Source organism: Dendrobates tinctorius, unplaced genomic scaffold, assembly GCF_039654945.1.
Source record: "Dendrobates tinctorius isolate UK_male_01 unplaced genomic scaffold, ASM3965494v1 ptg000231l, whole genome shotgun sequence".
In the NCBI taxonomy this organism is placed as follows: domain Eukaryota; kingdom Metazoa; phylum Chordata; class Amphibia; order Anura; family Dendrobatidae; genus Dendrobates; species Dendrobates tinctorius.
In genome coordinates this window covers 3,600,442-3,627,928 of record NW_027361898.1, presented here as the reverse complement: position 1 = coordinate 3,627,928, position 27,487 = coordinate 3,600,442, and the positions used below count along the sequence as shown (strand labels likewise).

At 46.9% G+C, this 27,487-nt stretch overlaps 1 protein-coding gene across 5 annotated transcripts in view; it reads right to left on the bottom strand.

Annotated features, from left to right (window-relative positions):
• NTNG2 (netrin G2) overlaps positions 1-27,487 on the bottom strand; it is a 119,767-nt gene that overhangs the window by 7,511 nt on the left and 84,769 nt on the right. For all 5 annotated transcript variants that reach the window (XM_073555969.1, XM_073555965.1, XM_073555966.1 and 2 more), the window contains 2 exons: positions 22,038-22,205; positions 18,551-18,685 (listed from right to left, as the gene is read on the bottom strand). In XM_073555969.1, coding sequence (XP_073412070.1) covers positions 18,551-18,685; positions 22,038-22,205 — 303 coding nt within the window. The remainder of the gene's footprint in view (positions 1-18,550; positions 18,686-22,037; positions 22,206-27,487) is intronic.

Below are 27,487 nucleotides of genomic sequence, written 5' to 3'. Positions count from 1 at the left end.
ACACGTGTAACTGAAATAATTTTCTAGGACAAATACTTCATTTTCTGAAACAATGTCAAGGGTGCCAAAACTTTCGGCCATGACTATATGGTATAGTATTTAGACTGCAGTAGAGGAGGCCGGTCAGTGATGTCGAAGCTGTGAACTAGCTAAACCTCCGGAGCAAAGAACCCCCACGCAGACGATCGTGACTTCTGCCCTCTTAGAGTTATTGATGATCGACTACTTGACTGTGGGCCCAGCTTATCTCGGGTATGAACATTGTCTGGTGATGACTGACCACTTTACCAAGTTCGCTGTGGTGACTCCAACTCGGGATCAAACTGCTGAGTCAGCTGTGCAGGCTATCTGCCGAGACTTCATCCGTGTGTATGGTTGCCCGAAGAGAATCCATTTCAACCAAGGCGCTTGTTTTCAAGGTCGAGTGATGGAGGAGTTACATTGTCTGTACCAGATTGAGAAGTCCAGGACGATGCCCTATCATCCTCAGGGGAATGGAGCCTGTGAACACTTCAATCGGACGTTAATTCAGATGCTCCGAACATTGAAGGAAGATCGGAAAATATGGTAGCATGAGTATGTGGCTGAATTGGTCTGGGTGTACAACAACCAAGTTCACAGTACAACAGGATACACTCCGCATACCCTGCTGTTCGAACGAAAAGGACGGGAAATTACAGAGCTGGAGTTGGATCCGGAAGAAGACTGCCCACGGACGGGGGTGTCTTCCTGTGTCCGAGAACATCGACATTGGCTGCAGACCCTTCACTGGCTGGTGCAGACTAAGTTTCGGGAACGCCAACACCATGAAACAACGCCTATTTGAGGGACAGCTCTCAAGCCCGGAGACCGGGCGTTGGTCCGAGACAAGTGGCCTCGGGGCAAGTTGGAGCATCGATGGGAAAAACCCCGTATCGGGTGAAATGTCGAGTTGGGTCCAACAGGCCAGTGTATGAAGTTCAACCCAAACATGAAGAAGGAGTGCCTACCCGAATAGTCCACCGCAGTATGTTGCATCCTTGCTTGTCAAAGGGCCCTGAAATAGGAGAGAGAGTGCCAGGCACCACTGAAATGCTCACCCCAACGGTTCTCGACTGTGATGGATGAGGAAGAGACACTCGCATCGTTCTCAGACTTGAATAGTCCGCCGATTCATCGGATCAAGATATGCTCCTGTCTTCTACCACTCAACCTGAACTACGCCGTATGGAGTGGACAACAGCTGGAACACCTTCCACTCGTTATGAACAAGACCAGTTTATTTGGCAGCAAATTAATGAAGAAATGGAAGAGTGTGAACGTCTGATGAAGGAAGGAGTTAAAGGAGGGCAGGAGAGTAAGGAGGAAGACTGTGCCACGGGTACTTGCACGATGCTGGGCCCGTAACTGTTAAGGCTGCTCCCAGTGTTGCCGGGGGGAAAGAATGAGGGACCAGACAGGTCCCATGACCCAAGAGGAAGGGGCGTGGCTAAGCTAATCAGAGGACAGGAAGCGCGGGAAAGAGCCCTCAGTTTCCCAGTCAGAGGCAAGAGCGAGCGGCGCGCTCTGCAGGGTGAGAGACAGCGCGGTTAAGCTGCGGCGGAGCTCTCGGGAATGCGCCATTCAGCCAGTGAGGGAGCAGAGCACCGAGCGCCTGGCTAAGCAAGGAACAGTGCTTGCACGGAGGAGTTGCGGTCCTCATTGATCACAGATGCGCAGCTACATCCGTGTTGGAGAAAGATTCCTGCAGCGATTCCCACTTTGGCTGCATAGATTTATGGACTAGGAGCTCAGCGGGCACAACAGGTGACCGCCTGTTACCACCAGAAGCCGGATCGAGATCTATTGAGAATCACCTAGAAGACTCCATATCGGCCGTAGTACTACCACCCCCAGTGGACTGCCTGCGACTGAGGAACCTACAGACACGATAAGTTTTATAGCTGGACTGTTGTTACATTGCAATTCCTGTTTTCAATTTAACTTATCTCCCTGTGAGGAGTTCCCTTATTGTTATAATTAAATTGTTCCACTGTTAACCCTTGCTCTGCCTTTCCTGCGTCACTACATCCCGTAACCTGCTTACATGTACATATTGTAACAAAGCCAGGTAGGCTAGGGTTAAATCCTAACCCTACAGGTTCTGATTATATTACCTGGCTAGCCCTGCATATAACTAGGCTAGTTGTTCTCCTTAGTCAGCTCAGGGAAGCTGACCAGAGTGCATGTGTCTTGGAGCTGAAGAGAGAGACAAGACAGAATCCCTCTCTGAGAAGAGTCTGTAGCAGCCCTGTGCAGAGAAGGCAAATATCAATGAACAATAGCTTCTTGTTTGACCGAGCCAGGGCTAGCTCAGCCGTGTATGAGTATCCAGAGCCTATTGTGTTTAGTTAAGGCCCCGTTACACACAACGATATTGTGAACGATAACGTCGCAACGTTACCAGTTTGGTGACATTGCAGCGATGTCGAAATGACATCGTTGCGTGTGACACGTAGCAACGATCAGCTATCAGTTGGCTGATCGTTAATTGTTGCCTAATGGTCTGGGCCATAAATCTGTCGTTGGTCTCCCGCTGGGTAGCACATATCGCTGCGTGTGACAGAGAGAGACCAACGATCAGCGAGCTCCCAGCGCCATACAGCAGACGCTGGGAGCTGGTATCCAGGGTAAACAGCGGGTATCTAAGCGCCGTGCGGCGCTTAGATACCCGCTGTTTACCCTGGATACCAGCGTGCTCGCTGGTCCTGATTGGGTATCCAGGGTAAACAGCAGGTAACTAAGCGCTGCGCGGCGCTTAGATACCCGCTGTTTACCCTGGATACCAGCGTACTCGCTGGTCCTGATCGCTGGTGAGTCTGCATATGTAACAGCTCACCAGCGATCGGCTAACTATGTCCCAACGATCTCATCCACGTCGGATCGTTGGTGGGATCGCTGGGACATTGAAGTGTGTAATGGGGCCCGTAATGTCTAGACAAGGCTAGGGATTAAGTTTTTTTAATTAAACTCTTTTTATTGAAAAATATCACAAAATAACATATTAAACATATGACATTACAGTATGAGGAAAACAGAGTAATCCATCTAGTCGTCATTCACAACCTCAGTTATAAAAGCATACTTCCAATAATAAAGTAGACAAAGAGCACAAATAAAATAGAACATTAAACATAGTGTATTCTGTTCTCAATAACATTGCATCATTAAAGAGTTCTAAATCAGGATTCTGAGTTAACAAGTCGGGATGTAGTAAGCAAATATTACTAAGTCCACGTAAAGCATCACATTCTACACTGAAAAATAAACACTTCATGGGTTATATCTCACATTTGAAGAATTTATGGCATCAGGAGCTAGTTGTGTCAGGGGCGAGTCACACCACTTTTCCCAAATTTTGCAAAATTTCTGGGGACATCCTCTATTTCTGTATAGTATGTTCTCATAGGGAATTACATTGTTCACCAATTTTTTCCACTGATTAACCGAAGGGGACCTTCCCCCCCCATCCACCTCAATGCAATCGCTTTCCTGGCAAGAAACAACACCTCTCTGAGAAATATTCTGTCATAATGATTCCACATTTCTTCGTCCACAACACCCAACACACACATCTCTGGAGTGCATTCAATTGGTATACCAATTATCCTTTCTAGAGCAAGAATTACGTCTTCCCAGTACCTTCTTACAATTCTACAATCCCAAATGAGATGCCAAAAATCTGCCCCCACCTCCCCACATCTATGACATTCATCATTTACTCTTCTGCCGAATTTATGTAGTTTACTCGGGGTTAGATAGGATTGGTGTAGCATATATAACTGAATCAATTTGTTATTTGCCGCTGGAGACACCGTCGTATGTGCCTCCAGTGCGTCACTCCACTGGTCATCGGTGATAGAGGGGATTAGGTGCCTCCATTTATCTTCAGTTGGGTGGAAGCAATCTTGGAATTTAACAGAAAGGTGTACAGAGAGGAAATCACACCTGTGGGCCCCTGAGTGGACAATATTCCTATTAGTGGATATTTAGATATTTGCATCCTGAGAAGCGGGAACTGAGATGCTATGGCATGCCTCAGCTGCAGATATCTATAAAACTCTATGGGATTCCGAATTTTATGTGAAATTGCTCAAACGATAATAAAATTTGATTTTCAAAAATCTGATTGAGTGTTGTTATACCATTTTGCTTCAAGAAACCTATATCCTGTAACTTCTGGAGACGGGTAAATTTAGGATTATCCCATATCTGAGTCTCCCCAATCTGATCAGAAAACTTTAAAGTATCTTTACCTTCCCGCCAAACCTGTTTTGCCAAACTATATGCAAACAGCAGGCCCCGAGGTGGTCTGTATGAACCTTCACGTTCCCATGGTGTACATCCTTCCAGAAAATGAATGAGATGAGCCTCTGCGTTATTAAGCCTGTTGGAGAGCAACCAATATCTTAAATATCGTAGCTGGCCAGCCAGGTAGTACAGAAAAAGATCAGGTACCGTGTAACCTCCCTGCCTCTTGGGCCTCTGCAGGGTACCAATACCCACCTTAGGCCTAGATGAGCCCCATATAAACTCTGCCATCAAGCTGTGCATTTTCTTAACATAACCCTTGGGGATTTTAATTGACGTGTGTTCCAACATATATAGACACTTTGGAAGGATTATCATTTTAATTAATCCAATTCTGCCTGCTACAGACAGTGGGAGTCGGGGCCATAGTTCAAACGTTTTCCTCATGATATCCTCAAGGGGGTATATATTGTCCTCAAGGTCTTTAATCGGATTCCGGTTAATCACTATGCCCAAATACTTAAATCTTGGTACCACCTGCAAACCAAACAACACGGGCACCGCTATATTATCCAATATCGGCATGACCATCGACTTACTCCAATTAATTTTATGACCTGAAAACTCCCCAAAGCCATCAATAAGATCAATTGCCCTAGGAAGGGACTGTTCAATCCCATCCAGGAAGAGCATTAGGTCATCCGCATACAATCCTACCTTATCCACTCTAGAATTAATATTGATTCCCTTCACCAAATGATCTTGTCTAATCTTAAGTGCAATTGGTTCAATCGCGAGCGCAAAGAGCATCGGAGATAGCGGGCAGCCCTGTCTGGTCCCCCTACCCAAGTTGAAATATTCCGACAGCACGCTATTCACAAGTATATTGGCTCTCGGCATACGATAAAGCAATTCGATCCATCTACAAAATTTAACTGAAAAGCCGAACCTCAGAAGCACCCTCTGCAAGAACTTCCACTCCAAAGAATCAAAGGCCTTCGCAGTATCCAAAAAGGCTATTGCCCAAGGTCTTTTATATTTATGGTCTATCTGCGTCAGAACCTGCATTCTTCTAATATTCGAGGAGGTGGATCTTCCTGGCATAAAGCCAGTTTGATCCTCATGTACAATGTTAATAGATTAAAAGCTGTAATATTGGGCAATGAGTTTTGTGAGAATTTTATAATCAGTATTGAGCAGGGATATGGGAGGATAGGATCCACATTCCTCAGCAGGTCTATCAGGTTTTGGAATTACCACAAAAGTGGCATCATAAAAGGATTGGGGGAGTGAATGTCCTGCAAGTGCCTCAGACAGGGTCTGCAACAGGACCGGTCCCAACTGATCTAAGTATCTTTTATATAGCGCTGCGGGCATACCGTCAGGGCCAGGAGTTTTCCCATTCGACAGGGACATAGTGGCTTCCCGAATTTCTTCTAAAGTGATGTCCTGGTTTAAGAACGCCCGGTACTCACAAGAAAGTTTGGGAAATTCAATCTGATCCAGATACACATCAATTTCTTCCACAGTATGATTTGATTGAGAACTATATAATTCTTTGAAGTACTCCTCAAATCTGTTTGCAATTTGGTCAGATCTGAGTAATGGGGTTCCCTCCCTCTTTCGAATTAATGGACAAAATAGATGGGGACATTTGATTTTGCTGGACTATATATGCCCAAAATGTGCTTGATTGGTTACCAAGTTCAAAATAGGTTTGTTTAGTAAAGAAAAGTTTTCTCTGGGCTTCTTCTTGTAAACAACATACAGTATATTCCCTCCCCTTCCCAAGCCATTTATGCAAAGAGTCATCAGAGGGGCTATTATTATAGTCATAGTCGACTTCCAACGATTTACATTCCTCTGCAAGCCTCTGTTCCCCAATATATGACTCCCTTTTAATGTATGAAATTGTGGATTTAACGCACCCCTTCAAATATGCTTTGAGTGTGTACCACATCACTAATCTATCAGGGAAATCATCATGTTCTGTTATAAAGATATCAAGTTGGTCTATTATTCTATCTTGTTCCCCAATAAGGGATAACCAAAATGGATGTATACGGAATCTCTTTTGTCTACCAACCAGGGCCATCCAGATGAAGGGCCACCACCAATGGAGAATGATCTGTGATACTGCCCCAGGAAGGTACTCTGTCACGCAGATACGATAATACAGCACTATTTCCAAATGCGTGGTCGATTCTGGATAAACAGCAAGCAGTCGGTGTGTAGCAGGAGAATTCTTTCCTAAAGGGATGCCGCTGTCTCCATAGATCAATCCATCCCATCTCCTCTATAAAAGCACCCAGCACAGTAGTGCCTTGGCCGCCAGGTCTGAGGTTTGCTGCACTCATCTTATCCAGATAAGGATTGAGAATCATATTAAAATCTCCGAGACACAGTATCTTAGCATCTGGATGCTGTGATACAAAAATTGCAGCCTGATGGAGTACGTCCATCCTGGCCGGAGGGGGGCTATAAATATTAAGGAATACATAAGGGACCATATCTATAAATGCATACAGAAAGATATATCTGCCCTCTGAATCTCTCCTGGTCACTTGTACCGACCATCTCAGAGACCTGTGCATCATAACAACAACCCCCCTGGAATAGGACATATGTGTAGCATACCATTGTATCCAAGGCTTATTCATCCTGGATACAGTTTCTGGTGTCAAATGAGTTTCTTGAAGGCATATTATCTGCGCTTGTGTTCGGCCTGTTTCCGTTTCCGTTTTTTTGACGGAAACTGATGCAAACGGATCCGTTTTTTTAAAAACGGATCCGTTTTTTTGACGGATCCGCAGTAACCGTAATGGAAGTCTATGGGACAAAAAAAAACGGATCCTGCAAAAAATGGCGGATCCGTTTTTTTACGGAAAACAACGGATTTTGACGGATTTGAAAAAACGGAAGTGTGAAACAGGCCGAACGTATCTGAGAGAATACCATATTTCGTTTCCTAGCACTCCCCAACCCTCTAATGTTCCACGATAGGACTTTAAGTGATGCCATATAAATTGCCTAGAAAATCTTTACTCAGGTTAATATTTACTTTTGATTCATTCAGCTCCATCCAGTACAACTCACTCATACGCACTAAATTATAGATGCAATGCTGCGTTTTATCTGAAATTCCAATTAAACTAACAGCTATTGATCAACAGTGGTCACAAAAACAAGACAAGGTATGCCCATAAGCTTCCCCGAACTGAAGTATGGGCATAAGTATAGTCGTTGTATTCTTCTCCATTTACCCGAACCACCATTAATAGATATAACGGATGTAGTGCATATTCCTAAAGTAACTTCCACCACCATCCCCCCCTTCCCCCCTTTCTTCCCACCATCTTCCCCCCAGGGAGACATCCCAGGACTGTTGATCCGGCCACTCAGTTTTAACTATACCCATAGGGTAACCGAGCTACCGGACCGTGAAATGTGGCACAAACGCCTGCAGAACTGAGCGCCCCGCCACATCCCTATTTGAATTCTCACCAATCATTATTATCTCCCAAGGAGCGGGAACCAAGTGTCTGCATACATAGATTAGCATTTAGAGAAGGGGAGACATGTCAGAGTCGCATAAAGTTATTGTCAGAGTTGCATAAAGCCACTAGTACAACCATCAAACCCTGGCACGTACACAAATGTGAAACACAGGTACTACGAAAGGTTTAGAACAAAAAACTCGGCAACATTAACTTCTTTTATCACTTCTTCCGGAGTTTTTCTCTCAGGGAAATCCACTCTTCCGCCTCCGCAGGGGTCTGGAAGAAGGTTACCATCCACCACTCTCAGTCTAGCAAGGTACGCCATCGAATAGATGATATTTGAGCTCTTCAAACGTCTCTTAACAGAGATGAAGGATGCTCTCCGCTTTTGTAGATCTGCCGAAAAATCCAGGAATAACATCACAGTAGTATTTTCGAACCTGATTGTTTGGGCCTTCCTTGCCAATTGCAGAATATAATCTCTGTCCTTCCAGTTGAGGAATCTGGCGAGTAGGAGGTCTAAGAGGAGCTCCCGGAGGGTTTGGTTTTTCAGGCACCCGATGCACTCGCTCCACCGTGAACGCAGCAGAGAAGGTGGCCTCCGGGAATAGATCACGCATCCATTTTTCCACGAAGTTGCTAGGATTATTACCTTCTGCTCTCTCCGGTAATCCAATTATACAAATATTGTTCCTCCTCGATCTAGTCTCCAAATCATCTTGTTTCTGGATACACAGTTCCAATTTTTGTTCTAGGATTCTGAGACGTTCTGGCAAAGGTGATGTTTGGTCCTCCAAATTCGAAATTCTGTCCTCCGCCTGTCTGACTTTCTCTCCCAAATTGGACATGTCATTGCGGAGGAGACCCAAGTCAGTCTTTGCCTCGTCGATTTTCCCAGTCAGTGAGGCTGTGCCACTCTGTGGCTGTGTTCACACACAGCGTTTTTTTTTCTCGTTTTTCCCGCGGATTTACCAAAAAATCCGCTCAAAAACGCTTAAAAGAAGCTTCCCATTCATTTTAATGCATTTTGCACTTTTTATGCATATTGATGCGTTTTTTACCGTGAAAAAAACGGTTCGCGGTAAAAAACGCAGCATGCTCATTAATTTCGCGGTAAATTCCGCATTTCTGGCTATTTTCTATGTGTCTGGGGATGCGCAGAAAAAATCACGGCAAAAATCACGGCAAAAACGCACTGAAAAAACTCGCGTTTTCTGGGAAGGAGTCCTGTTTTTATGCAGAAATTTTCTGCATACGTGTGCACATAGCCTGAATGGCAACCAGTAGCTGTGCGGAGACCTGTTTCAGGGTGGGTTCCGGATCCATGTCTTCTGGCTCCTGTAACAGCGATGTTTCCTCTTGATTTGATTTATTTAAGGGTTTTTTGGCTGTCGTTGATGAGCTGGCCCCTCTAGCATAGGTTTTCAGCTTGTCAACTGCAGATTGTGATTTATGAGGGCCCATAATGCGCCTCCAAGATATGTATGTGATCCAAAATCGGCTTGTCAGCAATATTGTGGCATGCCTTTGCAGAATATTTGGGAGGTTCGGAAATTAATTTCAAGCGGGCAACAGAGTCATAATTCCGTTTCAGTGGTGCATATTTATGTGCCACCAATACAGTACATAAGAACAACACAGGGTGGCAGCAGAGAGCTGTGATCTGCAGAACAAGTTCCTCACACAATGGCCAGGATCCTCAGCCTGCCTTCAGTGACCAACAGCAGGGGTATGGGGGAAGGATGCCTTCCCGCAGCCACAAATTCAAAAATCCCCACTCCAGACAGGCGGGTCAGCCCCTCCAGCCGTTGCAAAGTCCCAGATCCACACCTCCACCGCACTCCACCAGGTTCACCACCTCACCCACGTGTTGAGGGGGTTTCTCCAACATGGCCGCTGTCCCTCAGCTCCGTTCCCGCCACTGGTGTTCCACAACTTTAGGGGGGTCCGGTATCAGCGCTCAGCCTCCCGACACTCTCCGCAGCCCCTCTGCTCTCTTCAACTCACCGGGAAGCCAGCCAGCAGGCGAGTCCTCAGACACGCAGAGCTGATGTCTGCCTATGGGTCGCCCTCACACCCAGGGCAGTGGGGTACTCGGTACCGGGCCCACGGATCTCCACGAGTGGGGTTGTTGTCACGGCAGCTATGACCCGGTCCGTGGCCCTGTGCGCCCATTGTAAATAGCAGAAATGTTCATTGAATGGTTCATGACGCCACCTGTGGTGTTCGGCAAGAAAGGTGTTAAGCCGACGCTGCAGACAGATCCTCTGGGATAGATGGTGTAGTGCAGCAATGATGTTGTGGCCCTCCTCAGGTAGGGCAGTAGTCCCAGGACAGGGTAGGTGAAGAGACAGAGGAGAGACGTGGATGGTGCAGTGTCAGGCACAGAGATGTAGCAGTGCTGAGGGTGTTGGCGCAGGAACAAGCGGAGGACACCAGGGCATGTAGTTCCAAAGCTTTACTCACAGACTGTTAGGCTGTGTGCACACGTAGCGATTTTTAAGCGTTTTTGCCGCGATTTTCGGCACGAAAATGCTTAAAAATCGTGTACAGAATGCCCCCCATGCATTCCTATGGCAATCCGCACATGCTGTGCTAATGCTGCGCTTTTTTCCGCGGCGGAATCGCATCGCGGAAAAAATCGCAGCATGCTCATTCTTTGTGCGGAATCGCAAAGAATTGCCGCGATTCCGCACCCATAGGAATGCATGAGAATCGCTTACTTCCCGCATGTGGCTATGCCCACCATGCGGGAAGTTAAGCGTCTCATGTGCGGTTGGTACCCACGGTGTGGAGGAGAGGAGACTGTCCTCCAGGTCCTGGGTACCATACCCCTGTAAAAAAAGAATAAAAAATAAAAAAAATTGGGGTATATTTACCTTCCGGCGTCCCGCGATGCATTCCCGGCCTAAGCGTTCCCAGTAATGCCTTGCGGCAAGGAGCTGTGATGACGCAGTCTCGCGAGATCGCTATAGCAACGCGAGACCAACGTCATCACAGGTCTCGCAAGGCATTACTGGGAACGCTGAGGCCCGGGAATGCAGCGCGGGACGCCGGAAGGTAAATATACACCGACTTTTTATTTTTTTTTTAGCATTTTAACATCCTATCTTTTACTATTGATGCCGCATAGGCGGCCTCAATAGTAAAAACCTGCTCACACTTGTCAAACACTATGTTTGACGAGTGTGACCAACCTGTCAATCACTTTCCAAGCGATGCTTCAAATCGCTTGGAAAGTGCTTGAATATCGCACGCGAAAATCGCGGCAAAATCGCGATCATAATCGCGGTAAAATCGCGGTGAAATCGCGCGGAAAAAACCGCGCGATTTCTGGGAAGGAGTCCGGTTTTTAGTAAGCGTTTTAAAACGCTACGTGTGCACATAGCCTTAAGAATACAGGTGCCCGCATCCGTGCCGTGTCCTCCGGGTCAGGAGCTCAGCCAACCTCCAGGCAAGATGAAGTACTCCGTTCCAACACTCCGCCAACATATGCCTTTTCTGAACGTCTCCCTTTTGCGCCTATAGTGAAGTCCTCTCAGTACTGAGTTACACTGGAGTTCCTCCTGTCAGATGTTCCTATGAACTCTACTTGTACGGCAGACAGCTGTAGCCTGCTTTGGGGACTCCTTGCTACCAAGTCCCGGCTCACTCACGTTTCTGTTGTGCCCCCAAGTCTTGTGTGGGAATAAAGTGGTGACAACTTCTATTCCTCCAGTGTCTGCTGCAGGACCATTAGTATCCATACACCTCGGGGACCGGACCCTGGCCTTGCGCTGTGAACTTGGGAAGGGTTCTGCTCTAACCCTAATCCTCAGTCCTCCTTTTCTCCCTTCGTTCCGTTCAAATCTATCTTTCTTATGAAGAGTCAGGCTTTCCATCAATATCTCTTTCCCATGCCAGCAAACCCAGGTCACTGAGGTCTGCTGCAGCACTTCCCTCCCTCTCCGGGGCTCTTCTCTCTCTGACTGCCTGAGTCAGACTGACTCAATCCTAAACTCTTCCCAATCTTTTGGTGCAGACTAAGCTCCACCCACCTCCCAGCACTCTTCGTGTTCCAAGCAGGGAGCCACCAAAGGTGCTTTGCTACACTACTATGTTGTGTGGGATGCAGGTGTTGGAGCGTGGTCAGGTGTCTCCACCTTACCTGAATGGTGAGGCACCACACCTCAGGATGAGGTGCAGTACCTCTGTGGCGACTGAACCCTCTAGGGCGCCACATACCCCCCGTTAAACACAGCACGTCTGCGGGCTGCAAGGAAAACAAAGCTAGACAAACAAAGGAACATACAAAAGTTTTTGAATGCTGATAAACAATTCTTATCTAAACTTCCCAATGTGGGAGGCACTCACTCTTGAACGTTGCAAACAACTTAACTAACTATGATTTAGTGCAGTACCTTATTTTAAAGTGCTATTCAATACTCTTATCACATTTCACATTTTCACTTCTTCTTAAACATAAGTCACAACCGCTGGTACCTTGTTCGTCACCTGAATATTCTTTATTTAAATTTTCATCTCTTTATTAAAGTACTACCATTTAGTCAAAATATTCACTCATAATCAGATACCTAGTCATTAATATCAGTTTAAACTTTATATAAAAGCTATTCTGTAACTATGAATACTCTCATAAGACACATTATATAACTCTTCACATTAAAACATTCTTGTAAGTGCTGGACACCGCTCCCAGCCGGGATTTCTTGCAGTGTCCTTAGGTTGGAGCACTGCTCCAGGTTGAGGTAGTCTTCACTCTTAGAAAGTCTATGTAAAACCAAGAAAGGGCATCTAAAGAGGTGCAACTATATACAAGAAAGTTTGTGATTCACTCCAAGTTCGTGATCACTGCAGTTCAATTTTTCATAATAAAGGCTGCCAACGCAACTAGGCAACTTGATGAAAACTGGAACATAATTGTAAACAATGGGGAAAAATAACAAGGCAAACGTGCCAATACCCTCCTGGGTAACAGTTAGTTAGTTTTGGGCATGTTCCTTAATGGGGGTTCCCTCCTGGGGTGATGGAAGCTGGTTTCTTGAGCTGCTTCCAGGGGAGAACTTGTGGACATCCTCTTCCTGCTTGTGGATTAACATACGATGAAGTGGCAACTGGGGTAACTGCTGCCTGTGGTGTAGCAGGGATAGCAACCTGTACCATGGGGTGCTGTATAGGAGTGGAGGTGGTTTGCTGTGCTTTGGCAGGTACAATTACCACTGTGGGAGGTATTCCTGCCGGGGGGAACATAGGCTTTTTCTTTCTTATAAGCCAATATGAAATCTTCAGGAATACGGTGCACGTTCATAGCATACCAGCCCCGTAGCCCCTCATGCCGGGTGAAAGTGACGTATTCTCCCGGTTGCAGATCACGAGCAGGGTGTCCCCTCCGGAGGTGATTCCACGTCCCTCCTGCTGAAGAAGAGGTCAGAGATCCTCTGGGGGTCTGAGATAAAACCAAACCCCTGCTCATGGTTGACATTCAGGACCTGACCCCATCCTGCTGAGTCCCGGGGACCATAGTGACCGGCACGGACCCTTTCCATCCGGTCCATGTCAGAGCCTAGCACTGCCAGCCTCCGCTGCTCCCGTTCTCTCTACTCGGCTGCCAGCTGGCGGATGGTCGCTTGGCATCGGGCCTCTGTCTCCTCCTCCTCCCAGGATCGGCCTCTACCCACCGTGGACAGGGGCACCACTGCTAGGGGTTCAGGTGTTCCCCCCCAAGGACTCGAGTCCCGGTCCCAAACCAGGTCTAGCACGACCTGCCAGGACGCTGCAACAGCTGTGCGCCCCGAGGCCTTCCCGGGTGCAGGGGCGGCGGCCATACCTGGAGCCTCCTGGCATGGTGATATCGGCTCCGGTGCAGGCTCTGGACGGCTACCGGTGGCAGCGGTGGTGACGGAGGCTGCCCGTTCCAAGGTCGGAGATGGTCGTGGAGCACATGGCGGCTCCGGGTCCGCAGGGGTCTCCGGTGGGACCTGCGCAGCCGCGCTAGGTCCAGGCAGGAGCGTAGCTTCAGCTCCCAGGCCCTCCGATAACTTCTCCAGACAGGCAGCGCCCGGCGGCGGCGGTGGCAGCGTGGAGGTGGTGACTGACGCGGCCGGCGATGTCTCAACAGCGGCGGGTTCCACAGGTGCTGCCTGAGGAAGAACTGTAGCAGCGGCGGTGGGTACCGGTGGTGGGGGTATCGGAGATATAGGCCCCTCATGGGCGCGCCGCAGGTTCAGGGCCCAGAGAGCCTCTTGTCTCAGCCGCAGGCGGCGTGTCAGCTGGGCAATCTCATCCTCCAGCTGCTGGCGGTCCATTTTGGAAGCAGGGTCGGAGCCTTCAGCTTCTGCGCCGGGGAAGTTTTGCTCGACCTCCTCGCACTCTCCGGGCCTCCTTCCATCATGGCGTCCTGGCGTTCTTCCTCCTTCCCGGGCTTCTTTCCCGCCACAGGGCCGCGCTCCTCCTTCTGGGGGCGGAGTCTTCTTCCTACTCCTCCATACCAAGCCAGTATACGAACCCCTCTGGGGGTGGGCCATGTTGCTGTAGCATAGAAGTTAAGGCAGGGGAGGCCCAGGACAGTCCGCGCTCTTTTCTTAGGACCACCCATGTTATCACGCCCTTCTTCACCGCGCCGGTGGCCATTTTGAGAGTCCATTTTACAGTCTATCAAATTGGTTATTTTGCACATTCTCAACAATTAAGTCCAATAAATCTTTGGCACACAGAACTCGGTGGTACCGTGCTTCGTGATCCTGTTTGTGACGCCAGAAATGGGTCGCCCTCACACCCAGGGCAGTGGGGTACTCGGTATCTGGCCCGCGGAACTCCACGAGTGGGGTTGTTGTCACGGCAGCTATGACCCGGTCCGTGGCCCTGGGCGCCCATTGTAAATAGCAGAAATGTTCATTGAATGGTTCGTGACGCCACCTGTGGTGTTCGGCAAGAAAGGTGTTAAGCCGACGCGGCAGAAAGATCCTCTGGGACAGATGGTGTAGTGCAGCAATGATGGTGTGGCCCTCCACAGGTAGGGCAGTAGTCCCAGGGCAGTGTAGGTGAAGAGATAGAGAGACGTGGATGGTGCAGTGTCAGGCACAGAGATGTAGCAGTGCTGAGCGTGTTGGCGCAGGAATAATTACCAGGGCAGGTAGTTCCAAAGCTTTACTCACAGTCTGTTAAGCATACAGGTGCCCGCATCCGTGCCGTGTCCTCCGGGTAAGGAGCTCAGCCAACCTCCAGGCAAGATGAAGTACTCCGTTCCAACACTCCGCCAACATATGTGCCTTTTCTGAATGTCTCCCTTTTGCGCATATAGTGAAGTCCTCTCAGTACTGAGTTACACTGGAGTTCCTCCTGTCAGATGTTCCTATGAACTCTACTTGTACGGCAGATAGCTGTAGCCTGCTTCGGGGACTCCTTGCTACCAAGTCCCGGCTCACTCACGTTGCTGTTGTGCCCCCAAGTCTTGTGTGGGAATAAAGTGGTGACAACTTCTATTCCTCCGGTGTCTGCTGCAGGACCATTAGTATCCATACAACCTCGGGGACCGGACCCTGGCCTTGCGCTGTGAACTTGGGAAGGGTTCTGCTCTAACCCTAATTCTCAGTCCTCCTTTTCTCCCTTCGTTCCGTTCAAATCTATCTTTCTTATGAAGAGTCAGGCTTTCCTTCAATGTCTCTTTCCTGTGCCAGCAGACCCAGGTCACTGAGGTCCGCTGCAGCACTTCCCTCTTCCATCCGTCTCCGGGGATCTTCTCTCTCTGACTGCCTGAGTCAGACTGACTCAATCCTAAACTCTTCCCAATCTTTTGGTGCAGACTAAGGTCCACCCACCTCCCAGCACTCTTCATGTTCCAAGCAGGGAGCCACCAAAGGTGCTTTGCTACACTACTATGTTGTGTGGGATGCAGGTGTTGGAGCGTGGTCAGGTATCTCCACCTTACCTGAATGGTGGGGCACCACACCTCAGGAGGTGCAGTACCTCTGTGGCGACTGAACCCTCAGGGGCGCCACACCTACTTCAGGACATCCAGCGCGCCGCTGCCACAGCTCTGTCTGTGCTCTGTATCACGCGCCAGACGAGGTCAGAACTTCTCCCGGTGGTCCTCCGGTATGCTCTCTCACCGCTGCTTGCCTTTAGCGCTCCGGTTGGCGGTCAGGTGAGCTATTTTGTACTGTTACCGGCAGGAGCGCAGTGGCATGGGACCTCCAGGCTAGGGATTAAGTGTATAAGCTGGTTTTGGTGCTGTGCAACCTGTGAAAAACGTGTTTGGACCAAAGCTGCATTGCCTGTGTGAACACTACCTAAGGCCTAATGTCTACCATATAGAGTGAACCCCTAATGGATGCCTTACAGAAGTTGATTCTGGAGGATGACGTCAACACTTTCCTGACTGTATTTGAGAGGGTGGCAGACAGAGAGAAACTGCCCCAGAACAGCGGGCAAAGGTCCTAGCTCCATACCTTACTGGTAAGCCGCGGAAAATGAGCTACGACCTTGCCCTGCAGGATACCAAGAAGTACGAGAAGCTGAAAGCGGAAAATATGGCACATGTGGGCACCACCCTGGCAGTCTAAGCACACCAGATGCACCCCTGGCGCTACCAAAGGGACAAACCTCCTCGTTCCCAAATGGTCGACCTGTTAGACCTGGTGCAAAAATGTCTGCAGCCCAACACCTGCCCTCCAGCACAAATGGTGGAAAGAGTGATAGTGAACCAATTTATCCACTCACTACCGAAATCCATGCAAAGCTAGATTGTCCAAGGAGATCCCCCCGAAAACAGATGACCTTGTGAGAAAGGTGGAAATATACTTGGCCATGAAGAACTCCCTACACAATCAAGGGAGCTTAAGATCACATTTCTGGAGGATCCAGAATAAGGAGCCCAAGGCCACGTTTGAGGGACACACAAAGATCCAGGAAGGGTCAGAGCCAGGTTTAAAGGTTACATCTCGTATCATTATTTGTTGGAGGTGTCGAGTCCTGGGTCATATCAGCCGTTTGTCTCTTGACTTCAGATCCAATGGACTGCAGTGTAGGTTCCTACTTCGTCTAAACCACCTGCAGTACTGTCCCTCATCCTGGTGAGGGACCGCAGGAATGGCAGATGACTGTGAAGGGTGTCCAAGTGATGGGACATCTGGACTCAGGGAGTTTGGGGACCCTGGTAAGGGCTACACTTCTGCAGGTGCTAGTTCCTGGGAAGTGGGTTGGGGTAAAATGTACCCAGGGGTAGGCCAAAAACTTTTGCATGGCCGAGGTCGACAAATGCACAATCTATGGTTCCGTGTTCCACAAAGTGGGAGAGGTTAAGGACTAAATGCATACAATTGCTATCGGTCGAGATTTTCCTTTGTTTTAGGACTTATGGGCTAAAGCTGTAGCACCCATTAGTCCGGTATGTTGCCAGAAATCGTCTATGATAACAAGGTCCCATGGCTAGAGAGGAAGATGAGGAAGCATGCCCTTAAACCAAGCATGCCCTGAAGCCAATATCCTCAACCTGGAGGAGTCCCAGGACAATTTTGGGACTATTCATCTCAGATACTTAATAGTAAAAGGTAATCTGGAAAATGTAATTGGTGATCCCTAGGACACAGGGCCTGATAGTTGGTTTCCACATGGGGTAAGGCATAATGATTTGTTGTGTCATGGGAACAAAGTGAAGAGACAAGCAAAAGAGCGCCTCCTCAAGGCACAAGAGGAAAAATCCAGGGTGTATAACTGGTCGGCTCGAGTGACACAATTTAAGCCTGCGGCTTGGGTACTTGTGTTAGTAGTACCCACCTGGGAGAGGAAGTTCCTTACTAAATGGCAGGGACCCTGTAGGGTGGTGGAAATGGTGGGAGAGGTCAACTATAAATTACACTAACCAGGGAAAAGGAAGGCCTTTCCCATATATTATGGCAACCTACTAAAACCTTGGAAGGGTAGTGACCCGCTCGATACCCCTTACTGGTTGGCTCATTAAAAGTGTTAGGAACTTTGCCACCTTTCAAAAATCATCACGGTCAAAAATTGGTACCCAAAAATATGGGTAGGTTCTTGGAGTTACTAGTTCCCTCTCATGTCATTAAGCATGAGCCTCACGTTTGGGTCAATTTAAATCCCTGTAAGCTCTGTGTATTGGCAGATGGTGCCCAGCCCTCAGCTTTTGGCAGAGGGGAGGGGGTATGTAGCAAAACCAGGTAGGCTAGGATTAAATCATAGGCCTACTAGTTCTGATTATATCACCTGGCTTGCTCTGCAAATAACCAGGCTAGCTGTTCTCCTTAGTCAGCTCAGGGATGCTGACCAGAGTGGATGTGTCTTGGAGCTAAAAAGAGAGAAAGGACAGAATCCCTCTCTGAGAAGATTCTGCAGCAACCCTTTGTAGAGAACTACAAGTATCAGTGATTGCTATGGACAATAGCTGATTTGTGTCACCGAGATGGGGCTAGCTCAGCTGTCTATGAGTAGTCAGGGTCTGTTCTGCTTAGTTAGCGCCAGGACAAGGCTAGGGATTTATGTTTATGAGTTTGTTTTGGCGCTGTGCAATCTGTGGAAGCATTAAATACTAAAAAAAAGCTGCTTTTGCCTGTGTGAATGCTATCTAATGCCTAGCAGAGAGTGTGATTCCCTACAACCAATATATATATTTATCTATGATTGTTGAAATAAAGTTATTGTATTCTACTTTGCCTGTGTACAAAGCTTGGTTTTTGGTATACACACTACTATTCTGTTTGGTTTATTTATTGGAGTATTCACCTACAAAAAATCATAATCAGACCGTAATGTACGATACAACTTACATTGGCAACCCTGTCTCCAGTGGTAGCCTAGCAGGCACTCGTCACATTTTGTTCCGGTAGCTCCTGGTCGACAAACACAATCACCAGTTTCATTGCAACGTTCATGTTCAGAGCCGTGCTGGTTACAGTTACATTCTACAAACCAGAAAACGTGGAAAATCAGCAATAAAAAACAAGGCAGTATTATAGTAGTTATATTTTTGTACATGGGAGCAATATTATAGTAGTTATATTCTTGTACATAGGGGGCAGTATTATAGTAGTTATATTCTTGTACATAGGGGGCAGTATTATAGTAGTTATATTCTTATACATAGGAGCTTTATTATAGTAGTTATATTCTTGTACATAGGGGACAGTATTATAGTAGTTATATTCTTATACATAGGAGCTATATTATAGTAGTTATATTCTTGTACATAGGGGGCAGTATTATAGTAGTTATATTCTTGTACATAGGGGACAGTATTATAGTAGTTATATTCTTGTATATAGGAGCAGTATTATAGTAGTTATATTCTTGTACATAGGGGGCAAGTGTTATAGTAGTTATATTCTTGAACATAGGAGCAGTATTATACTAGCTATATTCTTGTACACATTGAAATATTATAGTAGTGATATTCTTGTACATAGAGGTCAGTAATATAGCAGTTATATTTTACATTTGGGATAATATGACAATAGCTACTACTGCGAGTTAAAGAGAACATGAAATCTCTGTTGTGTCTTGTAATGTGAGGGACATTCACAAGAAAAAAAATAATGGGTTTTATGTAAATGTCTTATGATTCTGACTTGTTTTTGGGCTCGTCGTTATCAGACACTGTTTTGTTCTTTATGTTCTTGTTACTTTTCGGTCTTCTCTTAGTTTTGTCACCTTCATTGTGAAGCAGCATGTCGCCACCTAGTGGTGGTGCACTGGTCAGTGCAGGCAGCAGTTGACAGCGCGGAGCAGCACTTTATTATAGGTAATTTGGTTAATCTTGGAAGGGTTTGCAGCCACTTCTGCTGTTATTAGTTTGTTAAGAGTCAGGATAATCTATAGCGGGAATATTGTGATCCACTCCAGTGTCTCCTGCGCTCAGACGCTTCACTGTTCAGTGTAATCATATTACCGCAGCCTCTCAGGCCATTACTCAGCTGCACATCTCTGCAGTCACCAGCTCGGTGCAGGGTCTCTAATGTGTTTATGGCTTGTCTTTATACAGAAATGAGTGAATTATTCTTTCCTGCTGCAGAAGGGACATTAATTGTAAGTGACGGGACGCAGAACATGAAGAGAATCGCGAAGGGGACACAGGACCATCTGACGTCTCACCCTGATACAACTTTTACTTATCTACAGAATAGGCTGGAAGAACAGTCAAGACAAACTATGACGGCATGGAAGGGGCCAAAATATGGTCGTATAGCGATGTCACAAGATGGCAACGTCACCAATACCCATTTCTTCAATGATCTTCACTCTCAAAGTCACCAAGTTCAAACAGATAACCAGCAACGATCGGGCAGTCTCGTCTGGGGTCAATACAATCAAACAAATAAGGCAGCACTCTGTAGCGCCATAGCTTGCAAACATGAAATATGAAAATTAAATTGCATTACTGCACTAGAAATATGAAAAACTGAGAAAGCTTAGCACACTTGTTTACCTTGTTTGTTGGATTGTATATGAGTTGGCGACACTAGGTAGGCACCTGTTCACACCTAATTCATGTTTGGATGTGACGGTCAGTTTTTTTATTTGTATACATTGGCCTTCTGACTGAGCACTCCGCCCCTTAGGCCTGTTTCACACTTCCGTTGTTGGCGGACAGATGAAATCCGCCAAAAACGAAAATTACGGATCCGCCTCCGGGAGGTGACATACGGATGTCAGCGGACGCTAATTAGGTCGGATCCGCCGAAGATGAAAAGTACAGCAAATTTAAAGTGAGCGCGGCCTGGAAGAGGAGAGAGCGAGATAGAGAGAAAGAGAGAGAGATATTCCGTTCCTGGAACGGCATTTCATGGTTAAAATGCCTTCCGGAGTAAAGCTTTCGAGCATGCACACTTAAAAATAGCAGACCGTCAAGAAAAAAACGTTGCATTGTCCGTCTCATCCGCCCGGGAGCCGCTAAAATCTTGGCGGATCCGTCAAAAAACGGGTGGGACGGACGACCGTCAGTCAAGATCCGCCACTAATGTAAGTCTATGGGGGAAGAAATTGATCCGCCCCTTTTTTTGCGGGATCCGTTTTTTTCTAAAATTGATGGATTTTGACTGATGAAAAAAAACGGAAGTGTGAAACAGGCCTTAGCCTCAGGCGTTTTTAATCACAGCAGGATCACTACACCTCCAAAAAGATATAGACTTTAGACAGAATTCACATTAGGTTCCCATAGAGTTGTAGGCTGTCTAAGAGAGGATTGGCATTAAGTTAAGGGCCCTTTACACATAGCGATATTGCTAGTGATATCGCTAAAGCGTCACCAATTTTGTGACGCAGCAGCGATATCGCTACATATGACACTCACCTCCGACCGGCTCCCCCACTGGCTATCGCTGATCGCGCGAGATCGGTCTGGTCCATTTCTCGTCGTCGGCTTCCTGCTGGTGCCGATGAGCGAGCCAGGGACGCAGGCGGAAGACGGTCACCCTCGCCACGTCTGACAGGTAAGAGTGACCGCCGACCGCTGCTGCATCGCTAGTGATATCTGCCTGTTTGGCAGCTCACTAGTGACCATTTAGCGATGCACCAGCGATCCTGACCAGGTCATATCGTGGTCAGGATCGCTGGTGCATCGCTAAATGTAATGGGGCCTTTAGGTCCTGGAAACGAAAATCGCCTTAATGTGGCTTCCAGGTACACATGAATTGTCCAATTTATGAGCTAAGCATTCTCAATTTTTCATATTCCTAGTACAGTAATTCAATTAAATGTTCATATTTCATGTTTGCATGCTATGGCGCTACAGAGTGCTACCTTGCTTGATTGCATATGAGTTGGCAACTCTAGGTAGGCAACTGTTCACACCTAATTCAAGCTTGGATGTGACGGTCAGTTTTTTTATTTGACTTGGGGTTGATGTCTTTATTTTGGGGGTCTGACCTGGGATTGATGTCTTTATTTAGGGGATATGGCTTGGGGTTGATGTCTCTAATTAGAGGGCCTAGCCAGGGGTTTATGTCTTTATTTATGGGGTCTGGCCTGGGATTGATGTCTTTACTTAGGGGGTCTGGCCTGGCGTTTGAGTCTTAATGTGGGAGGGGGGGGTCTTGTGTTTAATCTGTATTTTATTTAGGTGAAAATATTTTACATCGTTATTTGCCCCCTGTAAGTTTGCTATGGACCCTCAGCCATTTCTGCCACCTGCTGAGTACTTCTGGCACTAGGTGCATCCCATGCAGAGTGACACGGCTGATAGCAGGTGGCGGCGGCCGTACTAGAATGTCCGCACCATCACACTGGGGACATGTAGGTCTGGTCTTACAGATCACTCACGTATGCAGATATTCTCATCCTCCAGCTCGGCAGACATGTTGCGGTAGAAGCCAAGGCGGCAATGCTGGCAGTGCTGACCCCGAGTATTGTGCTTGCAGCTGACACAAGTGACCACATTCAGGAAATCAATGAAACTGCATCTGCTGGAATGTCCATAACATTCACAGTCTGGAGAAGGAAGAAAACCAGTGAGAACAAGTAAAGAAGGACCCGACTCCTCAACCACCAGGGATGTCCCATCACCTAATCTAGCGCATAGATCATGTCAGCCCGAGCCGGAGAGTCCTCAGGACCTCATGGCTGATCACAAGGATATCACAATTATCCATTACTAAAAGCATTAATTCTGCAGAGACACATGGCTGACTGAAGGAGCTGATAAAAACTCTGAAATACAGTATATGGCCCCCTTCCCCTCCATGGACCAGGCGGTGAGCTGCCAAGCAGATCTGATTTGTTTCTAGCCGGATTTAGAGTTGCCCTTTAGATTCTTAATCTTGACTCTTCCACAATGTCAGTGACACCTAAAGCCATTGCAGTCCCCTGTCAATCACAATCCCCTGAGCTTATGGATGTTTCAATTAAGCTTCATTGTGCGCAGGGAGAACGGTGTGGGATCCATGACCTTGCCGAGGGATACGGTTGTCGCTACCAGATTCAATCAAACGAACCTCACATGTAAGTGTCACTTTCCCTGCAGCTCGGCCTTGGGGCAGGAGCCAAGGGCAGCGACTACTTCACAAAGGTGATGCTGATCAAAATCCTGGACATCCCAAAGTCATGAGGAGTCGACAGGAACATCAAAGCTGGGGGGTCATTTACATGCACGGTGATGACAAGTCATGCTGATGTGAGAGGGGTGACATGGGATGAAGGTATAGAAAGTCTTAAGTCACACTCACGCCGCCATTCATAAAAGAACATCTCCAAATACCCACCAGCATCATAAATCATACAAGGCATTTTATAGAGACTTCTACTACATGAGAATTTATCGACCCAGGGAAAATAATCACATGTCCAGAAATCGACTCCTGATGTGTCCCCCTGGTCAGAATCTCAGGGGCAGAGGCTGCTCCAAGACCTGGATCCAAGAGATTAATCCACATGAAGATGGCACTCAAGCCAATCTCACCTACAGGTGGTCCCAGATAATCAACACACATAGGGTATGTAATAAAGAGGTGCTGCAGTCCGCTAAATATGCCCCATTAGGACTTCTGGTCACAGCTGCTAGACACTGTAAAAGGTAGTCTTAGCACATAACATTAAGGCTGGTCCAACCTGACGACTTTGGTGGGATTGGCCAACAATCTAATGTGTGTGATGTCTGGACTATGATAGATAAAAAAAGATTGGGCATATCTAATTTCAACATGTCTCAACCTCTGCTCTTCAGGAAGATAAGAGGTGTCTGACATTGCCATGCTCACCTCTTCCTATTCATTACACGTGCACGTGTTTACGGGTCAGGAGTAATCAGTACGAGTTCTTGTTTTTAGTGATCCCTGTGTTACATTTAAACTTTACATGTGTATGTTTCCAAAAACAATGTTAAATCCTCTCTGCCTGCGGGTTGCGGACTGGTCTGGGAACGCTGTCAATCACTGGGAAAATGCCCACAGCCACGCGACTGTCATCAAAGTATGAGCAGGGAGGAGGATGAGGAGGAGAAGTCCACACGTTGGTCTGTCAATCATCAGACTAAAGCAATGATTGACGGTGTCCCGACCCAGTCCACTGACCGCAGGGAGGATTTAGCATAGTTTTTGAACACTTGGGCAGCAAATAGGTATAACATTGGGATTAAGAAAAACACTCTGAGGAGTAAATCCATGTGTGTGGCCACCTAATAGTGCCATGTGCTAGTGGTGAAGATACCAGGAGGAGGGTATACCAGCTAAATCCAGCGATTGCCGATCCTGAGTGATTAACTGTGGCCACCAAAGTGGCTACAACATGTGCACGTCCCCCACAGCAACCACAGACACACTCAGCCCCATTTACAGGACCTCTCTAAGACCTCAATGTGCCCCAATGGGTAAATAAGTCCCAGCAGGACAGACCAACCTTCAGTGTCATTAGTACCTTTCGGACTCTTGATCGTATCGGTGACATAGGCCGGAGTGGGTTCAGGACGAATGAAAACCTTGGAGGATTCTTGAATTTGGAGAAATCAGATATGATTATTGAGGCTAGGCTAATCAATACGAGTACGTCCACACCGTGTAATGTACCACAGGCATCTAGGCTACCACACGTCTACTGGGGCCTGTGGGGTCATGATACCTGTTTTCAGATATTTCTCGGTGGGTGGCGGTGGCTCTCTTTGCATCGGTGGGTTAGCTGTGTATTATAAATGTGAAGAGTGTAAGAGACAAGGTCAAGGAGGAACCTCAAGGAGCAACTCCAGGTAATAAATGGTCAATGTGGATACATTCAAATAGTAACATTTTGTTGCAATGTATCAAACTAATTTTGATACAATTTATATTAGTGGGAGTTCTCTTTGGCCACCCCTCTGCCCAAGATGTGAACTGGACATAGCCTGAGGCTGCCCTGACGTTTGGCTGCGTCCACGAACTCCAACCTCTCCCCTGAAAGAACTCTGCAACTGTCAGAGCATGCTGGGAGTAGTAGTTTCACTGACACATGTCCGCTTCACAGCATCTGAAGAACCACAGCTTGCAGACCACCTGCTACATTAAAACATTAAAATGCATGCAATTGAGATAGTAGGCCAAGCGGCAGGGGGGGGGGGGGCAGGGGAATGCACCCCCAAATACTGTCTGGGATAGTGGTTGATCAGTTGTGATGAATGAGAATGAGAGATCATCACTGATCAGCAAACATTTTCTTTACACCAACATAATTGAACAATAATTGCCTCCCGAGTAAAATCATTTTGCTAATATCCAAAGCAAGAATATGCGATAGATTAATAATCGCTTATAAATTGGGGCACTGGGCACCATCCTTGGTATGGCGGCAAATGGGTAAACAGGCCAACAAACAAAGAAGACAAATGTTTCACCTGCTTCTTTGCCTTCCCATAAAAAAACACTGGCAGTATGTTACCTCTAGGCTACGTTCACACAATGAGATTTTAGTGAATTTATGATGTTGCATATATTCTGCACCTATTAAGTAAAATAGGTTACTTGCATTTTTTGAAAAATATGCAGAGTTAAAAACTCACCAAAAACGTATTGTGGGAACGTAGCCTAAATTCAATATGCACCCAGAAAAGAGCACCAAATCCTCTGCATAGACAAAGAGTAAAATTCTGTTTGCAGCCTCCACTAGGGGGAGCTCCCATTCTACAGAGATATACTGTATGATAAGATCATGCCTGAGGCCACCACTAGGGAGAGCTCCCTGTATACAGAGACACATGATAAGATTCTTTCTACAGCCACCACTAGGGGGAGCTCCCTGTATACAGAAATGCATGATAAAATTCAGTCTGAAGCCACCACTAGGGGGAGCTCCCACTATACAGACATACATGATAAGATTCTGTCTGTAGCCACCACTAGGGGGAACTCTCTGTATGGAGTGATACATTATAAGATCCTGTCTGCAGCCACCACTAGGAGGAGCTCCCTGTATACAGAGATACATGACATTCTCTCTGCAGCAACCACTAGGGGGAGCTTCCTTTATACAGGTATATATATAAGATTCTATCTGCAGTCTCCACTTGAGGGAGCTCTCTATAAACAGAGATACATGATAAGGTTCTGCCTCCCCCTAGTGGCGGCTGCAGACAGAATCTTATCATATATCTCTGCATTCAGTGAGCTCCCCCTAGTGGTTGATGCACACTTAATCTTATGTATTTCTGTATACATTGCGCTCCATCGAGTGGTGGCTGCAAACAGAATCTTATCCTGTATCTCTGTATTCAGGGAGCTCCCCCTAGTAGTGGCTGCTGACATGATCTTATCATGTATCCCTGTATACAGGGAGCTCCCCCTAGTGGTGGCTGCAGACAGAATCTTATCATGTATCTCTGTATACAGGGAGCTCCCTCTAGTGGTGGCTGCAGGCAGGATCTTATCATGTATCTCTATTCAGGGAGCTCCCCCTAGTGGTGGATGCAAGAAGCCATAATTGTATGATTTATGTTTATGCAGGGATTTTGGAGCTCTGTATCAGAAAGCACCAGCTTACATATAATATATGCTAATAATCATCAAATCTTAAAACTTGAATAGTGGAAAAAAAAAACGTGCTTGTCTCCATAATGGGTCAGGTCTTCGTGGGCAAGTTAATTTTAATGTGTCTGCTCACAGGTTGCAGTGGATTGATCTCTCCTTTCCTGCTGTACTATAACTTCTGATACAGTGGGGAAAAAAAGTATTTAGTCAGTCAGCAATAGTGCAAGTTCCACCACTTAAAAAGATGAGAGGCGTCTGTAATTTACATCATAGGTAGACCTCAACTATGGGAGACAAACTGAGAAAAAAAAATCCAGAAAATCACATTGTCTGTTTTTTTTCATTTTATTTGCATATTATGGTGGAAAATAAGTATTTGGTCAGAAACAAGCAATCAAGATTTCTGGCTCTCACAGACCTGTAACTTCTTCTTTAAGAGTCTCCTCTTTCCTCCACTCATTACCTGTAGTAATGGCACCTGTTTAAACTTGTTATCAGTATAAAAAGACACCTGTGCACACCCTCAAACAGTCTGACTCCAAACTCCACTATGGTGAAGACCAAAGAGCTGTCAAAGGACACCAGAAACAAAATTGTAGCCCTGCACCAGGCTGGGAAGACTGAATCTGCAATAGCCAACCAGCTTGGAGTGAAGAAATCAACTGTGGGAGCAATAATTAGAAAATGGAAGACATACAAGACCACTGATAATCTCCCTCGATCTGGTGCTCCACGCAAAATCCCACCCCGTGGGGTCAGAATGACCACAAGAACGGTGAGCAAAAATCCCAGAACCACGCAGGGGGACCTAGTGAATGAACTGCAGAGAGCTGGGACCAATGTAACAAGGCCTACCATAAGTAACACACTACGCCACCATGGACTCAGATCCTGCAGTGCCAGACGTGTCCCACTGCTTAAGCCTGTACATGTCCGGGCCCGTCTGAAGTTTGCTAGAGAGCATTTGGATGATCCAGAGGAGTTTTGAGAGAATGTCCTATGGTCTGATGAAACCAAACTGGAACTGTTTGGTAGAAACATAACTTGTCGTGTTTGGAGGAAAAAGAATACTGAGTTGCATCCATCAAACACCATACCTACTGTAAAGCATGGTGGTGGAAACATCATGCTTTGGGGCTGTTTCTCTGCAAAGGGGCCAGGACGACTGATCCGGGTACATGAAAGAATGAATGGGGCCATGTATCGTGAGATTTTGAGTGCAAACCTCCTTCCATCAGCAAGGGCATTGAAGATGAAACGTGGCTGGGTCTTTCAACATGACAATGA